Consider the following 21280-nt stretch of genomic DNA (forward strand, 5'->3'; position numbering starts at 1 on the left):
GCGGTAATAGAGAAGGAATGTCTTGCGTTAATATGGGGCCTGCGAAAATTTCAACGGTACCTTCACACTGCTAGTTTCTGGATTGAAACCGATCACAAACCACTGGTATATATGAAAAGTGCAAAATTTACTAATAGCAGGGTTATGAGATGGGCGTTGTATATGCAATCATTTTCATATCGAATTATAGCAATTAAAGATAGTCACAATATAGGGGCGGATTACCTTAGTAGGAGTTCAGACAAAGGTATGTTGGGTTAAATTAAATATCAATTGCTTTAGAATAGAACTTGTGGGTGTTGGCATAATCATGGTCTATGATTATGACTTGGCATGGGGGGTATGTCACAAGGTTCGTTATGGTATACATGTTGGGTTAAATTTAGGGTTTGGAGAAAAGGTATATTATAATACAGCCAGAGGTAGGATTATTTCACAGCCGAGCTAGTAGACTTTGAAACACTTACACACCCCAAAACTCCATTCATAAAGAGACGCGTGCCATACGTGTGCCGGCTATTGATTACCAACACCGGTTAAGTGACTACCAAGAATGATAGCACCAGTGTATTGTGTAAGCAGATTCCAACTATGTTCAGTTGCCATGACAATGATTCCAGGTGGGGGACGTTATAAAAGGTCAAGGTAGATGCAGCTACGGGAGAGAATATTAAGAACTGAGGCAGCGACAGCAACCAGAGCCAGCCTTGTGTTGTGAGTGAACGGGGGGAGTTAGTTCATCCCCACGTGGTGTGCAAGCTACTCGCCTAGTCGACGGACGTTGTGTAGATACAGTGGAAGACTGGACTCCTTTTCAACGTGCTGTTCCACGGAACTTTTGTGTTCGACACGAATCCTACAAGGTATCCTACGAGAAACCAGGCCTGAGTATCGAACTGAATCTACATGTAGCAACGTTTCTACTATAACCCGACAGAAGCCGGTAATTATCACGCTCATTACACGCACATTAGGCTAGGGACCATTGGCTGTGTTTTGAATGTATTTTGGTAACTATTTGGCTAATTTAGTGGTTAAATTATTGTATTCTTATTTGAAATTGTAACAGTATTAGTTCAATTGTATTTTGTGACAGCCGTTTGCCGACACATTTGAGAATCAAAAATAGCAAATTGTTATGTTCAATCACTTTCCATTTATGGTAATTCTACTCTAGAAACTGGTTGCTATGTCAATATTGGGTGGGTGGGTGTGTGTGTGTGTGTGTGTGTGTGCGTGTGTTGGGGGGGTAGGGGCTCACTGTACACAAATCGCTGCATACTCAGTTACATGAATCTACAGGGCTCATACCACTAATTGAATTTCCATAGACGACAATGTTAACATATGACGAGATTGATATATGAAAATGATGAAGAAAGTTGAAAACATGGCTCAAAAATGGGAAATAAACATGCCAGTAATCAAGCATATGAAAAAAACTAACATGTTGGCTAGCTCAAACTCTTACAAATCTCAGGTAAACAAGACACACCTACTATATTTCGATTGTACCTAGAGAAATCACTGGAAAAACACCAAGATTAGAACATCCAAATGCACACAGAATAAACCCACAGGTACATGTACACAGCCGCTAAGTAGTAAACAAAAGACCACATGTTGGTCTCACCTTTGACCCAGGTGATTACGCCCTCAAACAGGGAGCACCTGAGAAAAAAAATATTTCATTGGTTCTTGCAAGGCATTTAAATTGCTGCTAGCAGCCATTGGTTGATTAGTGGCACGAGACCTACAAACACTATCATTTACACCAATCTCACTTCCTGTGCATCTGATATCCAATAGACAAGTACATTTTCTTAAATGGTTGAAAATCTACCAAGACATGTTATATTTTAAGAAATATACATAGTAGAATAAACTTAACCCTGAAGAACCAGGTCAAATGTATTACCTCTAATGATATCACAATTAGATCAAAGAAAGCTTAGAAAGAACTCCCATGTGCTGAGAGTATTCGAGACACATTAAATATAATTTGAAATTACTTAGCTGAAAACTAATTATGCAAATCAGAAAGTTAACATGAACAGATTTGATTGTAAAACTAATGAGGTCTACGCAATGTAACAAAAACTCTATGTACCAAGTTTAATTGAAATGTGATTAGAACCAAAAGATTATGAATTATTATGCTAATTAGAGAAATAATATGAACAGAGTTTTACCCCTAATTAGGTTTGTACATTGTCCTAGAGCATCTTTGTACTAAGTTTCATTAAAATGGAAATTAGTACTTTAGATATCAGTGTGAAAGCTTAAAATTGTTTAATTATGCAAATTGGGTAATTAATATGTACAGATTTTAACCCACAATTATCCAGGTCTGTCTATTGTCCTACAGCATCCATGTATAAACATTCATTGATATGTGATGATTAGTACTTGAGATATCAGTGGAAAAACCGAAAATTGACTAATCATTATGCAAATTAGGTAATTAGTATCCACGGATTATTACCAAAAACTAATCAAAACCTAGCATTAGTTCAGAGCATCTATGTACCAAGTTTCATCAAAATCCAATGAGTGGTTCTTTAGATATCAGTGGAACAGTCACATAACAGCTAAAAATTAGCTAATTATCATGCAAATTAGGTAATTAACGAGCATGGATTTTTACCAAAACCTAATCAAATCTGCGCATTGGCCCAGAGCATCTATGCACCAAGTTTCATCAAAAACCGATGTATGGTTCTTGAGATAGCAGTGGAACAGTCGGACACACATACACACATACACACACACACACACACACACACATACAGACACACTAACTGCAAAGACTCCCATTTTGTGCTTCGCACATGGGAGTCAAAAATCTACCAAGACATGTTTTATTTTATGAAATATACACAGTAGAATAAACTTAACCCTGAAGACCCAGGTCAAATTCCTGTAGTTGTAAACAAGGATGTATTTGTACATTTCATGTGTTGACTCAAGAATAGATTTCAAATTCAGAGGTGCATAAATAAGTAGAATACATGAAGACTGATACTGAATTTACCGTTGTTGTCTCATAACCTTTTATGATTTTGAAACTTTCCCATCCACTCCAAGTAAAATTTTAAACATATAGCCACAATTATGTTGTTCCAAAAATTGATAAAATAGACCCAGATCCATGTGATAGTCTCGACCATGACCAAATGAATGTGCATCAAAGTTCTTTTCTTCAAAATTCTCAAAAAACTTCAGTTTTCCGAATTCAGATTCAGAGTCACTAGTTTTCATGGCAATGTCCTCTTTGTGTCGCATAGTAATTTTTTTCCAGTTGAGATGACGTAAACGTTTCCAAAATTCCTCACAGAAACTGCTGTAACCTTCAACACAGATGACACCTGGTTTTCCTGGCATGCTAAAGCCACTAAGTCCAAGTTCTTGCGCCCATTCAATAATGTCTTTGCGTTTGATTTTATTATAAATATGATGACTATGTATCCAAAGCCGAGTGAATTTCAAATCGTTACATTTACTCGACTTATCTTGTAGATTGTCTTCACCTAACTGTATAGTGATATATTTTTTTGCATTGTCCTGCAGCCATTGCAGTGTTTCTGCAATACATAGCTCTCCTCTTTCCAGACTTGACAGGAATCTATTCAGATCTATGTTGATTTGTTTTTGGTATTGTCGACTGAATTGTGATGACCTCACAAACACTTCTGGAGTAGTGTTGGGGTAGTCATGTGGAAGGCTGCATATCAGTGCAATGTTTGCGTTCTGAAATGGATGATAAAAAGATACTACATTAATACTTAAAGTGTGCATCAACAATTACAGTGGTTCTGAGAATTATTTGGACATTGAGTTAACAAGAAGACTTGACAGATTCTACACAGTTTATATCATTTCATTATCATACAGGACAAGGATACATGTTCATTAGAATAAACAAAGTCAAGTTTATACCATCTATATATGAAATACTAGTAAATAAATATGAAATAAAACTAGAAGCAGTGTGAATATAGTGTATAGAACACAGACATTCAATGTCCCATGCGCTGGGAGTAGTGGAGACACATTAAAATTAATTCAAAATTTAAGATTTGCCTTTCAAACAAGAAGCTTGGCAACTAATATTTGTCTGCTACTTGAGATGTAGATTGTCGACAGTCGGTCATACCTAATATTAATCTGTTATTATTAATGAATATTGTGTATAAATTTAAATTGCGAATGCCAGGACAGGAAGTATGGAGTGCCGTTAGGCACGATCAACTGTCCTGCGCTGCAATTCACTGGTAAGATTTCTTACCAGATTTAGAATAAATTAGCATACATTATGTTAATATAATTTATTTCGTGACGTCAGCATCAACTATGAATTATTCATATCAACTAGAAACCCGCAGACGGGGACAGTCTTTTGGGACTGAAGTCCCTCGCGTGAAATGATTCGCATTTCCCATAAAACGCCTTTGGCGTTCGATTGTCTCGAAAACATAATTACATTAGGCCCGAGGACTGTCGACAGTCTACTTGAGATTCACAACGTTTAAACAATGTGATCCACATTATGGAAATTTATAATACTTACAAATCAAAGAAAGCTTAGAAAAAGAGAGTATTGAAGACACATTAAAATTAAGCATCTATGTACCAAGTTTCATTGAAAAGTAATGAAGTAATAGTACTTGAAATATCCAAAGCTGAAAATTAATTATGCAAATTAGGTTATTAATATTACCCATATCTGTCTGTGCATTGTCCTATGTATCTATTTAAGTTTCATTGAAATGTGATGATTAATTAATATGCATGGATTTTTAGCAAAATCTAATCAAACCTGCGCATTGGCCCAGAGCATATACAGTATGCACCAAGTTTCATCAAAAATAGGGGGGAAGATATGGTACAATTATATTAATATTAATATAAACTGCACCATACCTTCCCCCGATACTAAACCTAAGCTACGCAAAACGTAGTAATAATCGAATTAACTATTAATATAAATTATGTTTTCTGAGGACTATGGAAATGGTCCTTGGAAGGTGTGTATGTCCTCGGAAGTTGGTATATATTGTGTATTTTGGTCATCGAAACATATAGCACACACACACACACAGACACCCATACACACAGGCTAACTGCAAAGACTGACATTGTGTGCTTCGCACACAGGAGTCACAAATACATTGATTTTACATCTGTTGTTTTCAGTCTAATTCCAGAGCACCTGGGCTAATAATGATTAATAGATAATCAATATGCGTATTTTTCAACATAAAACGAATCATGTCTGTTGATTACCCCAGTGAGCCAAATGAATTATTATGCATAGTCCATGTATTGTTCTAGAGCGCACAAGTTTCATTATAATGTGATAATTAACCCTAAAGAAATTGGCAGAAAGCTGAATAGTAAATTATTATGCAAATTAGGTAATTATTATGAATATATATGAACCCAAAACTAATTAGACCGTTGCATTGTCAACGAATATATACAAGGGGCATTCAATAAGTAATACCCCTGACCCATTTCCCATAGCAGGAGATTAATGAAACTTGGCACAGTTATTAGTCTTTCTATACATAGGAACCACCCAGAGTTATGTATTTCTCCCATCATTTGATGCAGCTCTGGACACCGAGCAATGTCCTGCAGGAGGAGGATACATTTGCTGATCTTGCCCCGCCTTTCGAAAAACTTTGACTCATCTTCTTGGCACATCTCTAAATTCATCCTCGAGCAGACACCTTATGCAAATGGTCATGAATGATAGTTTCCACAGACCCAGTATTAATCTTGACCTCTTGGGCTATTTGGCGAACAGTAATGCGCTGATCTTCTAAATTGGCTGCCTCAACTTGACGGACAGATACCTCATCAATGGCAGAAGAGGGACGACCAGGTCTGGGAGCTGTTTCCACGGACTTCCGACCATGTTTGAGTTCATATGATGGGGCATCATCACCATAAGTTTCTTTTATTTTATCCAAAGTCTCCTTTGGTGTGTGTCCTTTCATATACAATCAAAGAAAGCTTAGAAAGAACTCCCGTGTGCTGAGGGAATAGGGATCATGATGTAATATTTGGGAATATTTGAAAATGATAAACAAATTATGAATAATCTATTAAATAAGGAGCCACCAGTAGTCATCTACACATAGACATCGTATACCTATAATAAGCCAACTTAAAAATATGCATAAAAAGTCTACACAAAATTGAAACATTAAAAAGAAAACTGAAATAATTCATAAAACATTGGGGAAAATGAAATGCAACGAAAATAGTAAACAAATAAATGCCCAAAATAAACTATTTTAGAAATTTAGTTAACACGGAAAACGTAAAGTAGCAAGAACAACTATGTAAATTTCTGACAAACAATCACAATCTAAATATCTAAAATTCAAACCACTATCTTAATATCAATATGTGTGTCAATAAATATTATACATGTATTTATTTATTTTCAGTTACGTATATTAATAAGGAAGGCATCACAGTCTTTTCGATTGGCTCGTATATCCTGAAAATCGACATGGTAAAATTACAACCATCGTACAGCTCAGTACCATAACAAATATTAATAATTTAAGGCAGGCGTACTTCTCGGTACGTAAAATTCAAAGTAATCCCCAACGCGTCTCATTTGTTACTGCGTATAAATTGACACTACATGTATCTGGGGCACGTTGCACGCAAAGAGTACCAACCAAAAATACACACAGGACATTTTAAGTGGCTCGAAACAAAACCTATTCGCTAATTTTTGTTTCGAAAACATCTACGACGGCTGAAAACCCTGCAGCCCGTCCTGCATGTTTTTTTTTACCAGGCAGGAGACGCCGGTCAGCGTGGCGTTGCCCCAGTGGTTTCCACTGTGCATCCAGTAGTTAATGCCGACATCACGGTCTATACATTTCACATGAAGCATGGTATTCAGCTTAACCATATTTTCTTTTTTGCTCCATGGCTTAACTTAATAGGAACAGTAACTCGAGCAATAAATGTGCCTTCCGATTTGAGGGATATTGTGCCGTGTAATATTCAATGAAAAAAATAGTGAAACACGAGGCCCACGCTGGGGGCCCACATAAAGTGTTGCAATAGTGTAAATATCACAAAGCCAGACACTGATTGTTTCCTTTGCTAGGTCAAATCAATGTACAGAATAATCGGATGAAACAACAAAGGTAAACTAGGATATATTAGAGCCAATGAATTCGTAATTTCCGACGAAAAGGGCTGGGAAAGAATACTCCTCATAACAAATCACCGTCATAACAAATCACCGTGTTGAGGGGCGGTGAACAAATGAGACACCGATTGTCAAATTGATTTGGTCATCATCGCATGTCATGTCATTTGTACAGGGTACTCTACACAAAAATAAGGTAAACCAGCTTACTTAGTGCTAATGATTTTGTGATTTCCCACACGAAGAACGTTCTCAGAAATAATCCGACATGCTGATCAGTCCACCAACAATCGGCACCAAAATTGATCACTGCTGTCACGGTAAATTCGGTAAGTTTTACGAGTTTTTTTTCTCCAAATCCCAACATATATTTACACATGTACGCGAATTTTGTCAGCTCTGTGTAAATAGATATTTTTACTGGGAATGTGCCCCATTTTACGTACGAGAAGCCCTTACACAACGCAGTAGTCATCAACACACATAGACATCCTATATCTACTAATCGACTTGATAGCTTCGTAATTTGGGGGTGAAAGTGCACCATGCAAGTTTCCAAATGTGTAAAGGAAAATAAAGGAAACAAGTAGAATACAATGTTAGTAAGCAATACAAAGGAAATATCTCCTTACGACAGCGACTTGATACAACTACATTGATGCTGGAGGTCACCATATTTGTTCTCGCGTTCAATAATACGGTGATAAATCAGGATTCACAAGTACAACGAATTTACACAACATTTTACCATGAAATCGAACCTACCAACCATTTTCATATCTTCAACACTGCCATGGTTTTGGCGATGATGAATCTCACATTCATTATTTTCTTGACAAGGCTCACACAGGGTTCAATGTTCCGTGGCTTGAATGTAATTGTACACCATACGTGAATGTAAACTAGCTTGCACAGAAATTCGTTTCACAGTCATTGAGGTTATACATTTGTTCAATTATTTATTTATTTACTTATACGATAATAAAAAATCATACATGTAATTTCTTAGACCTTTTCATAATGTAAACTGATACATTTCATCTCCTGAGCGCTTGCTTCGTTTTTGTACAACACACTGGAAATAACAAAATGGCTGACACCATCATTAATTGCTGGTCAGAAAAAATAGAATATGCATGCGCATCAATATGCAAATTAGTCCACTCACCGATTCCTATTAGTTGTATTCATGCAATTGGGCAGAACAAAATTTTTAAAAAAATAATAAAAAAATACATAAAAAATGCTAAATTTTAATTAAAATGTAAAATACAACAGCAGCCAATCATTAGTAACATTCTTACCAAGTTAAATAAAATTCACATATTATTATGCAGATGAGCTCATTAATATTCATGGATGTCAACCAAAAACTAATCAAAACTAAGTTTCATTGAAATCCGAACATTGGTTCTTGAGATATCGTTGGGACACACACACACACACACACACACACACACACAGACAGACAGACAGACAGACACACAGACAGACACACAGACAGACACACTAACTGCAAAGACTCCCTTTTTGTGCTTCGCACATGGGAGTCAAAAACTGGATCACTGCGCGACACTCAACTGGCTCCATTTCACACATAACTCAGTTCAAACATCTGTAAATCAGAAACCACAATTAGTTCAGCGCTGTTTTTTGCAACATGACCCATAGAAATGTAAATCGTTACACATGCAAAATTTCATCTAGATCAGACAACTGGAAGTGGGTCAGGGGCATTACTTATTGAACGCCCCTCGTAAATATCAAGATTTATTGAAATAATAAGTACTTGAAATATTGATGAAAACCGAGTAATTATTATGTAAATCATGTAATTATTATGTAAATCATGTAATTATTATGCACTGATTTTAATGTAAAACTAATTGAGTCTGCACAATGTCACCGACCGTCATTGAAAAATTTTAATTGGATAATTAGGTAATTAATATGCACAGATTTTAATCCAAAACTAATCACCTCTGTGCATAGTCCTAGAGCATCAGTGTAACAAGTTTCATTGGAATGTAATGATTAATACCTGAAATATGAGCAAAAGCTAATTATTAACTAATTATTCAAATTAGGTAATTAATATGCATGAATATTAACCCAAAACCTACCAGGTCTATGTATTGTCCTATGAAATGTGACCCATACACAGACGTACGCATACAGGTCTTACCGTAGTTGTAACGCCACACATTGGATTAACTTTTAATATAGTTGCAATATGAACTCGAACTCGATCCTGCATCGGGTTGAGTTTTAATTGGAGTTTAATTAAACTCAATTACAACACATCGTTCGGTTCGATACGCATTTGATTCACGTACGATTGGCATTCTATTCCGTACGATTGAAACGTCCATTGAAATACCTATAATTCACTCAAATGTTGATATATGGCGATTTCAGCTAATTTTTGATCTGAAAAAACAGAGATCAATTTAGTATTTTCTGTGGAAATCAAGGTTATAAATACTTTCATAGTGTGCATAACAGTTCCTTGATGCGTCTACGAATGCGCGGAAGGTCAAAGGACAATAATTATAAAAAAACATCAACGTCTTTGTTTTTTTTCTTTTGTTTTTTTATTTAATATATCGCAGTTTATTTCTTTATATATTGTCAGAAGTTGACTATGGTTCTTTAAGATTCACTCATATGTGCGATTTTTTTTCTGAATAAATAAGTACACATGCATAATGGAAAAAAAAAATAGCTGGATGTGGTGGTGCCAAGTTTCTCCAGACTCAAAAATTGTATTTATTTTTTTAAATTGAGTGGTGATAATTTGAGACTACATAAGTTTCTTTTTCTTTTAAACATATTTATGTGTTTCTCGTCTGTTTGTAGAGCTATTTTATACTTGTGTGAGCCCACGTGACTTCTGATGTGAGCGAGACTGTAGACTATTTATAACCATGATTTTCTCCAAAAGAAATAGGTTGATCCCCATTTTTCCTACACAAAATATGCTGTATAAACTTTTGTGTGAATTATGGATATTTCAATTTGTACATGAAACGTACGTCAATTGAACGCGAAGAGTACATCAATCGAACGTGAATTATACATGAATCGAACCAAGCGCTGTCTTCACACTTGTGGATAACACACATAACAGACATTGGATTAACTTTTAATATAGTTGCGTTATGTTTGGATTGAAACATGTTTTAAATCAAGTTTAAATAAACTCAATTACTATGCAATTCATGATAGAATTGCGTTTTAATTCAAGTTTAATTTAAATATCCTGTGACTTGACGTAGAAATATTTGCGAAGCTTAGGTTTAGTAAAGGGGGAAGGTATGGTAAAATTCATATTAATATAATTGTACCATACCTACAGGTGTCTGTCGAAAATAAATAATTCACTGAGACAAATACATGTATGAACTGCCTTTTTATATTTAACGTGTGACTACTGTATTATTTGAAAAGTAAAAAAAAAAATGCCCTATATTGTGTTGAACGCTCTGCTTTGTAATGCAAATCAACTTAAATAGTTAGTTGGTGTCCAGTGAGAGAGAAGTCAACAGTACTTTTGCCTCCTGAGAATCTACATCTTCAAACACTGCAATCTTTGTTTTTTGAAAGTGTATTTTCAAATTATTATTATAAAAGCTCTATTATTCTGTTCTAATATGAATAACTTTATTACACAACTGCACCATCAGTGGGTGCTGTATGGTAATGATACAGATCAGAAAAAACAAACACAAATAAACAAAAACAACAAAAGTTTCAAAATTACAAACAAAACAACGGGTATATATAAAATACGTATTACAATTAGGTTTTATAAATTGTATTTTTTAAGTATTTTGCAAGTGCAGTACTACTATTTATGATGCAAGTGAATATTAAATTTTGGTTAGTTGTACTGCACATTTCTAATTTACAGTCTTCTAAGAGGGTATTTCTTTCTTAAGTGAAGAAGCAACAGTCAAGGATGAAATGTTTTTCATCTACTACAGTACCTGTGTTGCATTTTTTACACAATCTGTAGTTTGACTCAATTCTTGGAAATTTTCTCCTGCCCAATTCAATTTCCAATTCAACTTGGTAACCATTCTTCTCAAATTGAAGTCCTGAATTTCTGTTAAATATCCTTCAAATTCATATTCCATTTTTACAAATTATACGTTCTTCGTTTGTTTTCTTGATTTTCCGTTTTTTGGGACATGACTAAGTTGCTGATACCATGTTTGTATATATTTATTTTTTTAATTTTTCTTCCAACAATTTTGTTAATTCAGCGATGTTTCCCTTTTTATATATTTTATTTACTTCAGATAAGTCAGCATGTCCAAGAATTGTTTTAACATGTTTTATCCAGCTTGAGTTTGAGGACACTGTTTCTTTAAGTGCACTTTTTAGAATATGATTTTCAGGTAACAATGACAATCTTTGCCAATATTTAATTAGCGATAAAGTTGCCTTAATCCTTATAGGAATCCTACTAATTTCGCCTCTTATGCCAATCAATGGTGTTACTTTACTAACACCTAAAATAAACCGGTAAAAGTGGTTGAATGCTTGCTCCAAGTAATTGTTTTCATTTGTAATTTCATTGGCCCAAATCTCTGACCCATATAACAAAATTGGAGAGATGAGTTGATCAAAAAGTTTAAGGCTTAGTTTTGTAGAGATCATTTTATGATTTAGTATAGTGTGACGTATACTAAATAAAGCTTTCATAGCTTTATTTTTTAGGTTTGACTGATTTATTATAAATTTACCATTTGGTGTGAAAATGGTTCCTAAATAACAAAACTCCTTAACAGATGTTATCTCTTCATTATTTATTTTGAAATTCATATTTTTTATTAAACGATTACTGTTGTTAAATATCATCACTTTAGTTTTTCTAACATTAACATTTAGGTACCATTTTGTACAATAATCATTTAGTTTGTTCAGACAGTTTTGTAGACCGTCCGCGGACTCCGAAATAATTGCCAGGTCATCCGCATACTGAATGCAATTTAGGGGAAAAGTGTCAATCATGATTGGTTTATCTACATTCTCACCGAATATACCAGGGAGGTCATTCATGAAAATGTTAAAAAGCGTTGGTGAGATGTTGCAACCCTTGTTTGACACCACTTGTTGGATGAAATCCCTTTGTGATACCACTGTTTAGCTTTACTTTATATTCTTGATCAGTGTACATTGATTTTATTATGTTGTAGAAAATGCCATTTAAGCCAGTTTTTTGTAATTTTAGAAATAAAGCATCTCTTGTGTCACTGTCAAATGCTTTTTTTAAGTCTACAAAACAGCTGTATACTCTTTTACATTTAGCACCAGTTTCTTTTTTTCCACTGCTGTCTTCAGAAGAAAAATTGCATCACTTGTGTGCCTGTTTTTCCGAAATCCAAATTGTACCTCATTCATTAATTTGTTTTTCTCCAAGTGGTTTGTCAATCTGCAATTCATAATGCATGTGAATAATTTTGATAGACAGCTGGATATAGCAATTGCTCTATAATTGGATGGGTTTGATCTGTCACCTGATTTGTGTATTGGTACTAAGATGGTGGATTTTCAACTTGTTGGATACGTGCCACTCTCCAAAATAAAATTGAATAATTTTTGTATACATGGAATTAACAGACTATTTTTTGTTTTTAACATTTCATTTGAAATACTGTCTTCTGCTGTTGATTTTTTGTTTTTTAAATTTTTAATAGCCTTTTTAATTTCATTATATGAAATAACATATTTTAACTCATGGTTAGATAATTTTGTATCTTCTAATAATTTTAGTGATTGCTTAAAATCAGCATTACTGTTATTATTGTTATATAATTTGCTGAAATGATCTAGCCACTCATCGCTAGTTATAGTTGAGTCAGGATTAAGACTGTTTTGTTGACAACGTAGAACTGTTTGTCAAATACAGAATACATATTTTTGAGTACAATTTTCTTTTCAAAATGTGGATGCAACGTTTTGCTTTTTATGTATTGTTTTTGATTTAATAACTTTGGACAAAACAGATTTTCTATTAGCTTCAGATCTTGATCAAAGTTTGGCACCCAATCCATGCTGATAGGAGTGCTTATCTTGTTTTCTGTAAAGATTTTAGGTTTGCAAATGTGTATCAGACTGTGCAAAAACTCTCTCCATGAGTTGTTTTGAAACCAAGTCTAGTATTCCCATGGGATTTGGGAGATACAAATAATTACCAAGGATATTATTACAAGATAAATGATTTGCTTCATTGAACACATACAACAATGCATATTTTCAATGAGATCAGTGATCTTTGAATGTGTATCACCAGTGATCGGTCAAGTAGAAACAGTCAAAATATTCTATCAATTTTTGCATGATATTTTCATACAGGACATCTGTTGTTCATACTCACGGAAGACTTTATACTGGTGAATAAGGTGACCTTTCCATCTTTGATGTTTACGGGCAAGGTAAAAAGAAATTTGAAATCAGAGTGTAGACGAATGTTGAAACTTACTTGAAATGGTTCTTCTATGACTGTGTTCAACGTGAAACTAATCTGCCTGGGTACCCCTTTGGACAGTCCTTCAACGTATTCACGGACTTCGTGAACTATCGCAGGGTTGTCCAAAGTGAATTCCTCTTCTTTTGGAAACATACTTGACAGCATTTCTACTTCGGACAACTGCAGTCCCAGCAGGAAGGCATCAGCCATTTTAGATGGGAACTTATCTTAACAAAAGTTAATTACAAATTCATTACGTAAAAACGTCCATGCAGACTATGACGACGCAGTTGGAATAGACCATTTTCCGTACACTGCGAGAATCACGCGTTATGCGTGAAATCGAACATAAAAACAGGACAAACAAAGGTCATAGCGTCGTAGTGGCGTCAAACATCGCGTGGAATTCGATAAACGCGAAAATATTTTGGGGGCATTTCCATGCTTAATAATGTGCTGTATACATTTGATGATAGACAATTTCGATTAAGTGTGGGTATTCGGAATCAATATTCCTCTGTCGAAGATCGGCTTGTCGATGTGAGCTACGAAATAAAGAAATTCGAGTTGAAAATCAAATCGTTCGATTTTTGCGGCAGACGTTCGACGCGCGTCTTTCATGCATCTCGCGAGATCTCGCAGTTGAACGGAAAATCACCTATTATTCGATCGCGTAAACGATTTCGTACGTTCACGCGGTGACTTCCGGGTTCTGGCAAAGCGAACTCCCTATCGAGCTTAAAAATCTCTCAAAGTGCTCAAATAGCGCCACCACAGTTAACTATTTTCAAATATTTTGTTTATGCGTACAGCTTTTGGTATTTGCATTGACTAGTATATCTGAAACAGTTTACGTTTAAGATTGACAAAGTACTACTAGTAAACATGTAATATAACAACAGATTTATTGCATAAACAACATACTTTGGAAAGCATGATATAAGAAGAATGAAATGACAATAAAATTATTTGGCTGGTGGAAGACACAAATTTCATTTCAGAGTGTCAGGTATAATATTCATAAGGACCATTTCTTCTCTGATATTTATAAACTTATCAGTATCACTTAAAATTAAAAAATATGAATTATCATTCTTCAAAATAGCAAATAAGAATTTTCTTGCTTTATTGTATTATGACTAGTCTCAAACATGTCCCGAAAAGAATATCTGTGCACTGTGGGGCATAATTCTATGAAGCCTCACAATATCTAACATGATTTTGTCAGATCTGAAGTTGGATTTTTAGTAAACATGTTGTGATAGCATTGGCACATTGGGATTCAGATAATGATAATATTCTGCCACTAAACTGCCAATCATCATACCAAATTGTCAGCAACCAATGCCTGTCAGCAGCAACTTGATTTAAAGGTTCAACATAGAAATGAATACAAACACATTTGGGAGTGCTGTTCTCATTGATGTTCTAATTATCAGATTTATTTGATTAATGCAGTCTACAATGTATTAATATGATTTTCATTATTTCATTTGTTATTTTATTGGGTTTTGGCTTTTGCTACAAAATTCATTTGGGAAATTTTGTCAGGAGTCTTCATACTGACGTCAGAGTGTATTTGTTCATTGTGACCACTAATTGTATTCATGTTTGAAATGTGTCTGAAACATGTTTATATTTTGGATATGTTTAAAACATGTTTCAGATATGTTTACAAAGATTTTAATGGAATGTTTTAATCAAGATCCAAACATGTACTTACAGTGTGTTTTTTGTAGCAAGCCTACATTCATGTCTCAAAATGCAATGTCTGCATCAGTCGTTCGAAATTATACGACGGTAGTTTCAAACTAATAGATAAGCAGCCTCTCGGCAGAGATAGCTCCGCTGTTAGCAATGCACATTTTAATTAAAGAACAGAAGATATCATTAGAAAATGAACAATATGTATAGTATCAAAGCAATGGGTCTTGCTGTTTTCAACAAGAATTCAAAAATATCATTTTTCACCATAAATGATTGTGGTTTTTAACAAGAAGTCGAAAATATCACTTTTTACCAAACGTGACAAAAATATTCACCAAAATTAGAGAATTGAAGATATCATCAAGAAATGAACAAATTTGAGAGAGGTCCACATGTAGTACCTATATATGTAATATCAAAGCAATTGGACTTGCGTTTTTTAACAAGAAGTTGAAAATATCACTTTTTACCAAAAATGACAAAAATATTCACCAAAATTAGAGAATTGAAGATATCATCATGAAATGAACAAATCTGAGAGAGGTCTACCCAAGGTACATATACACCAAGTATCAAAACATTCAGGCTTGTAGTTTTCAAGAAGAAGTCGAAAAAGTAAACCATTGACACGGACGACGGGCGACGGACGACGACGGACAATCACTCATATGATAAGCTCCGCTCGACAAAGTCGACAGTGGAGCTAATAAAGTGTCCTAAATATGTATGGGACACATCTGAAGTATGTCACTGTAACTAGACATGTTTCGGAACTGTCTCAAACATGAATGACACTAGTCCCATTTCGATCAACCTGACTCCAAACATTTGTCTTTGACAATGAACCAATATGGTTTACGGTATAATACCTTTCTTTCAAAGTTGGCAACTGCATGGAAATCACTGATGTACAATCAAACTTATTTTCTGTGAGTATTATAACTTCAGTACTGCAGATCACATTATTATCACGTTGAGACTCACTTGATATAGGTGCATGTTGTGTCACTCACTTGATATAGATGCATGTTGTGTCACTCACTTGATATAGGTGCATGTTGTGTCACTCACTTGAGATAGGTGCATGTTGTGTTACTCACTTGATATAGGTGCATGTTGTGTTACTCACTTGAGATAGGTGCATGTTGTGTCACTCACTTGAGTACTTACCATTGTGTCACTCACATGAGATAGGTGCATGTTGTGTTACTCACTTGAGATAGGTGCATGTTGTGTTATTCACTTGATATAGGTGCATGTTGTGTTACTCACTTGATATAGGTGCATGTTGTGTTACTCACTTGATATAGGTGCATGTTGTGTTACTCACTTGAGATAGGTGCATGTTGTGTTACTCACTTGATATAGGTGCATGTTGTGTTACTCACTTGAGATAGGTGCATGTTGTGTCACTCACTTGAGTACTTAACATTGTGTCACTCACATGAGATAGGTGCATGTTGTGTCACTCACATGAGATAGGTGCATGTTGTGTCACTCACATGAGATAGGTGCATGTTGTGTCACTCACTTGATATAGGTGCATGTTGTGTTACTCACTTGAGTACTTACCATTGTGTCACTCACATGAGATAGGTGCGTGTTGTGTCACTCACTTGAGATAGGTGCATGTTGTGTCACTCACTTGAGTACTTACCATTGTGCCACTCACATGAGATAGGTGCATGTTGTGTCACTCACATGAGATAGGTGCATGTTGTGTCACTCACATGAGATAGGTGCATGTTGTGTCACTCACTTGATATAGGTGCATGTTGTGTCACTCACTAGAGTACTTACCATTGTGTCACTCACATGAGATAGGTGCATGTTGTGTCACTCACTTGAGATAGGTGCATGTTGTGTCACTCACTTGAGATAGGTGCATGTTGTGTCACTCACTTGAGTACTTACCATTGTGTCACTCACATGAGATAGGTGCATGTTGTGTCACTCACATACGATAGGTGCATGTTGTGTCACTCACATGAGATAGGTGCATGTTGTGTCACTCACATGAGATAGGTGCATGTTGTGTCACTCACTTGAGATAGATGCATGTTGTGTCACTCACTTGATATAGGTGCATGTTGTGTCACTCACTAGAGTACTTACCATTCTGTCACTCACATGAGATAGGTGCATGTTGTGTCACTCACATGAGATAGGTGCATGTTGTGTCACTCACATGAGATAGGTGCATGTTGTATTACTCACTTGATATAGGAGCATGTTGTGTCACCCACTTGATATAGGTGCATGTTGTGTCACTCACATGAGATAGATGCATGATGTGTCACTCACTTGATATAGGTGCATGTTGTGTCACTCACATGAGATAGGTGCATGTTGTGTCACTCACATGAGATAGGTGCATGTTGTGTCACTCACATGAGATAGGTGCATGTTGTGTTACTCACTTGATATAGGTGCATGTTGTGTCACTCACTTGAGATAGGTGCATGTTGTGTCACTCACATGAGATAGGTGCATGTTGTGTCACTCACATGAGATAGGTGCATGTTGTGTTACTCACTTGATATAGGTGCATGTTGTGTCACTCACTTGAGATAGGTGCATGTTGTGTCACTCACATGAGATAGGTGCATGTTGTGTCACTCACTTGAGATAGGTGCATGTTGTGTTACTCACTTGATATAGATGCATGATGTGTCACTCACTTGATATAGGTGCATGTTGTGTCACTCACATGAGATAGGTGCATGTTGTGTCACTCACATGAGATAGGTGCATGTTGTGTCACTCACATGAGATAGGTGCATGTTGTGTTACTCACTTGATATAGGTGCATGTTGTGTCACTCACTTGAGATAGGTGCATGTTGTGTCACTCACATGAGATAGGTGCATGTTGTGTCACTCACATGAGATAGGTGCATGTTGTGTTACTCACTTGATATAGGTGCATGTTGTGTCACTCACTTGAGATAGGTGCATGTTGTGTCACTCACATGAGATAGGTGCATGTTGTGTCACTCACTTGAGAAAGGTGCATGTTGTGTTACTCACTTGATATAGGTGCATGTTGTGTTACTCACTTGATATAGGTGCATGTTGTGTTACTCACTTGATATAGGTGCATGTTGTGTTACTCACTTGAGATAGGTGCATGTTGTGTTACTCACTTGATATAGGTGCATGTTGTGTTACTCACTTGAGATAGGTGCATGTTGTGTCACTCACTTGAGTACTTACCATTGTGTCACTCACATGAGATAGGTGCATGTTGTGTCACTCACATGAGATAGGTGCATGTTGTGTCACTCACATGAGATAGGTGCATGTTGTGTCACTCACATGAGATAGGTGCATGTTGTGTCACTCACATGAGATAGGTGCATGTTGTGTCACTCACTCGATATAGGTGCATGTTGTGTCACTCACATGAGATAGGTGCATGTTGTATTACTCACTTGATATAGGTGCATGTTGTGTCACCCACTTGATATAGGTGCATGTTGTGTCACTCACATGAGATAGATGCATGATGTGTCACTCACTAGATATAGGTGCATGGTGTGTCACTCACATGAGATAGGTGCATGTTGTGTCACTCATATGAGATAGGTGCATGTTGTGTCACTCACATGAGATAGGTGCATGTTGTGTTACTCACTTGATATAGGTGCATGTTGTGTCACTCACTTGAGATAGGTGCATGTTGTGTCACTCACATGAGATAGGTGCATGTTGTGTCACTCACATGAGATAGGTGCATGTTGTGTTACTCACATGAGATAGGTGCATGTTGTGTTACTCACTTGATATAGGTGCATGTTGTGTCACTCACTTGAGACAGGTGCATGTTGTGTCACTCACATGAGATAGGTGCATGTTGTGTCACTCACTTGAGATAGGTGCATGTTGTGTTACTCACTTGATATAGGTGCATGTTGTGTTACTCACTTGATATAGGTGCATGTTGTATTACTCACTTGATATAGGTGCATGTTGTGTTACTCAATTGAGATAGGTGCATGTTGTGTTACTCACTTGATATAGGTGCATGTTGTGTTACTCACTTGAGATAGGTGCATGTTGTGTCACTCACTTGAGTACTTACCATTGTGTCACTCACATGAGATAGGTGCATGTTGTGTCACTCACATGAGATAGGTGCATGTTGTGCCACTCACATGAGATAGGTGCATGTTGTGTCACTCACTTGATATAGGTGCATGTTGTGTTACTCACTTGAGTACTTACCATTGTGTCACTCACATGAGATAGGTGCATGTTGTGTCACCCACTTGAGATAGGTGCATGTTGTGTCACTCACTTGAGTACTTACCATTGTGCCACTCACATGAGATAAGTGCATGTTGTGTCACTCACATGAGATAGGTGCATGTTGTGTCACTCACATGAGATAGGTGCATGTTGTGTCACTCACTTGATATAGGTGCATGTTGTGTCACTCACTAGAGTACTTACCATTGTGTCACTCACATGAGATAGGTGCATGTTGTGTCACTCACTTGAGATAGGTGCATGTTGTGTCACTCACTTGAGATAGGTGCAAGTTGTGTCACTCACTTGAGTACTTACCATTGTGTCACTCACATGAGATAGGTGCATGTTGTGTCACTCACATGAGATAGGTGCATGTTGTGTCACTCACATGAGATAGGTGCATGTTGTGTCACTCACATGAGATAGGTGCATGTTGTGTCACTCAGTTGAGATAGATGCATGTTGTGTCACTCACTTGATATAGGTGCATGTTGTGTCACTCACTAGAGTACTTACCATTGTGTCACTCACATGAGATAGGTGCATGTTGTGTCACTCACATGAGATAGGTGCATGTTGTGTCACTCACATGAGATAGGTGCATGTTGTATTACTCACTTGATATAGGTGCATGTTGTGTCACCCACTTGATATAGGTGCATGTTGTGTCACTCACATGAGATAGATGCATGATGTGTCACTCACTTGATATAGGTGCATGTTGTGTCACTCACATGAGATAGGTGCATGTTGTGTCACTCACATGAGATAGGTGCATGTTGTGTCACTCACATGAGATAGGTGCATGTTGTGTTATTCACTTGATATAGGTGCATGTTGTGTCACCCACTTGATATAGGTGCATGTTGTGTCACTCACATGAGATAGGTGCATGTTGTGTCACTCACATGAGATAGGTGCATGTTGTGTTACTCACTTGATATAGGTGCATGTTGTGTCACTCACTTGAGATAGGTGCATGTTGTGTCACTCACATGAGATAGGTGCATGTTGTGTCACTCACATGAGATAGGTGCATGTTGTGTTACTCACTTGATATAGGTGCATGTTGTGTCACTCACTTGAGATAGGTGCATGTTGTGTCACTCACATGAGATAGGTGCATGTTGTGTCATTCACATGAGATAGGTGCATGTTGTGTCACTCACATGAGATCGGTGCATGTTGTGTCACTCACTTGATATAGGTGCATGTTGTGTCACTCACTTGAGATAGGTGCATGTTGTGTCACTCACATGAGATAGGTGCATGTTGTGTCACTCACTTGAGATAGGTGCATGTTGTGTCACTCACATGAGATAGGTGCATGTTGTGTCACTCACATGAGATAGGTAAATGTTGTGTCACTCACTTGATATAGGTGCATGTTGTGTCACTCACTTGAGATAGGTGCATGTTGTGTCACTCACATGAGATAGGTGCATGTTGTGTCACTCACATGAGATAGGTGCATGTTGTGTCACTCACATGAGATAGGTGCATGTTGTGTCACTCACTTGAGATAGATGCATGTTGTGTCACACACTTGATATAGGTGCATGTTGCGTCACTCACTTGAGATAGGTGCATGTTGTGTCACTCACATGAGATAGGTGCATGTTGTGTCACTCACATGAGATAGGTGCATGTTGTGTC

General features: G+C 36.5%; 1 protein-coding gene across 1 annotated transcript; it reads right to left on the minus strand.

Moving 5' to 3' along the window:
• Positions 1–2847: 2847 nt before the first annotated feature.
• Positions 2848–14305, minus strand: LOC100367663 (RWD domain-containing protein 2B-like). The gene is made up of 2 exons (XM_002733359.4): positions 13677–14305; positions 2848–3750 (listed from the first exon to the last, which is right to left on the minus strand). Exons 1-2 carry the CDS (start codon positions 13872–13874, stop codon positions 3055–3057), a joined length of 894 nt encoding a protein of 297 aa, XP_002733405.1. The 5' UTR covers positions 13875–14305; the 3' UTR covers positions 2848–3054.
• Between the last annotated feature and the right edge of the window lie 6975 nt (positions 14306–21280).

This window comes from Saccoglossus kowalevskii, chromosome 13 (assembly GCF_978046115.1).
Source record: "Saccoglossus kowalevskii chromosome 13, keSacKowa6.1, whole genome shotgun sequence".
In the NCBI taxonomy this organism is placed as follows: domain Eukaryota; kingdom Metazoa; phylum Hemichordata; class Enteropneusta; family Harrimaniidae; genus Saccoglossus; species Saccoglossus kowalevskii.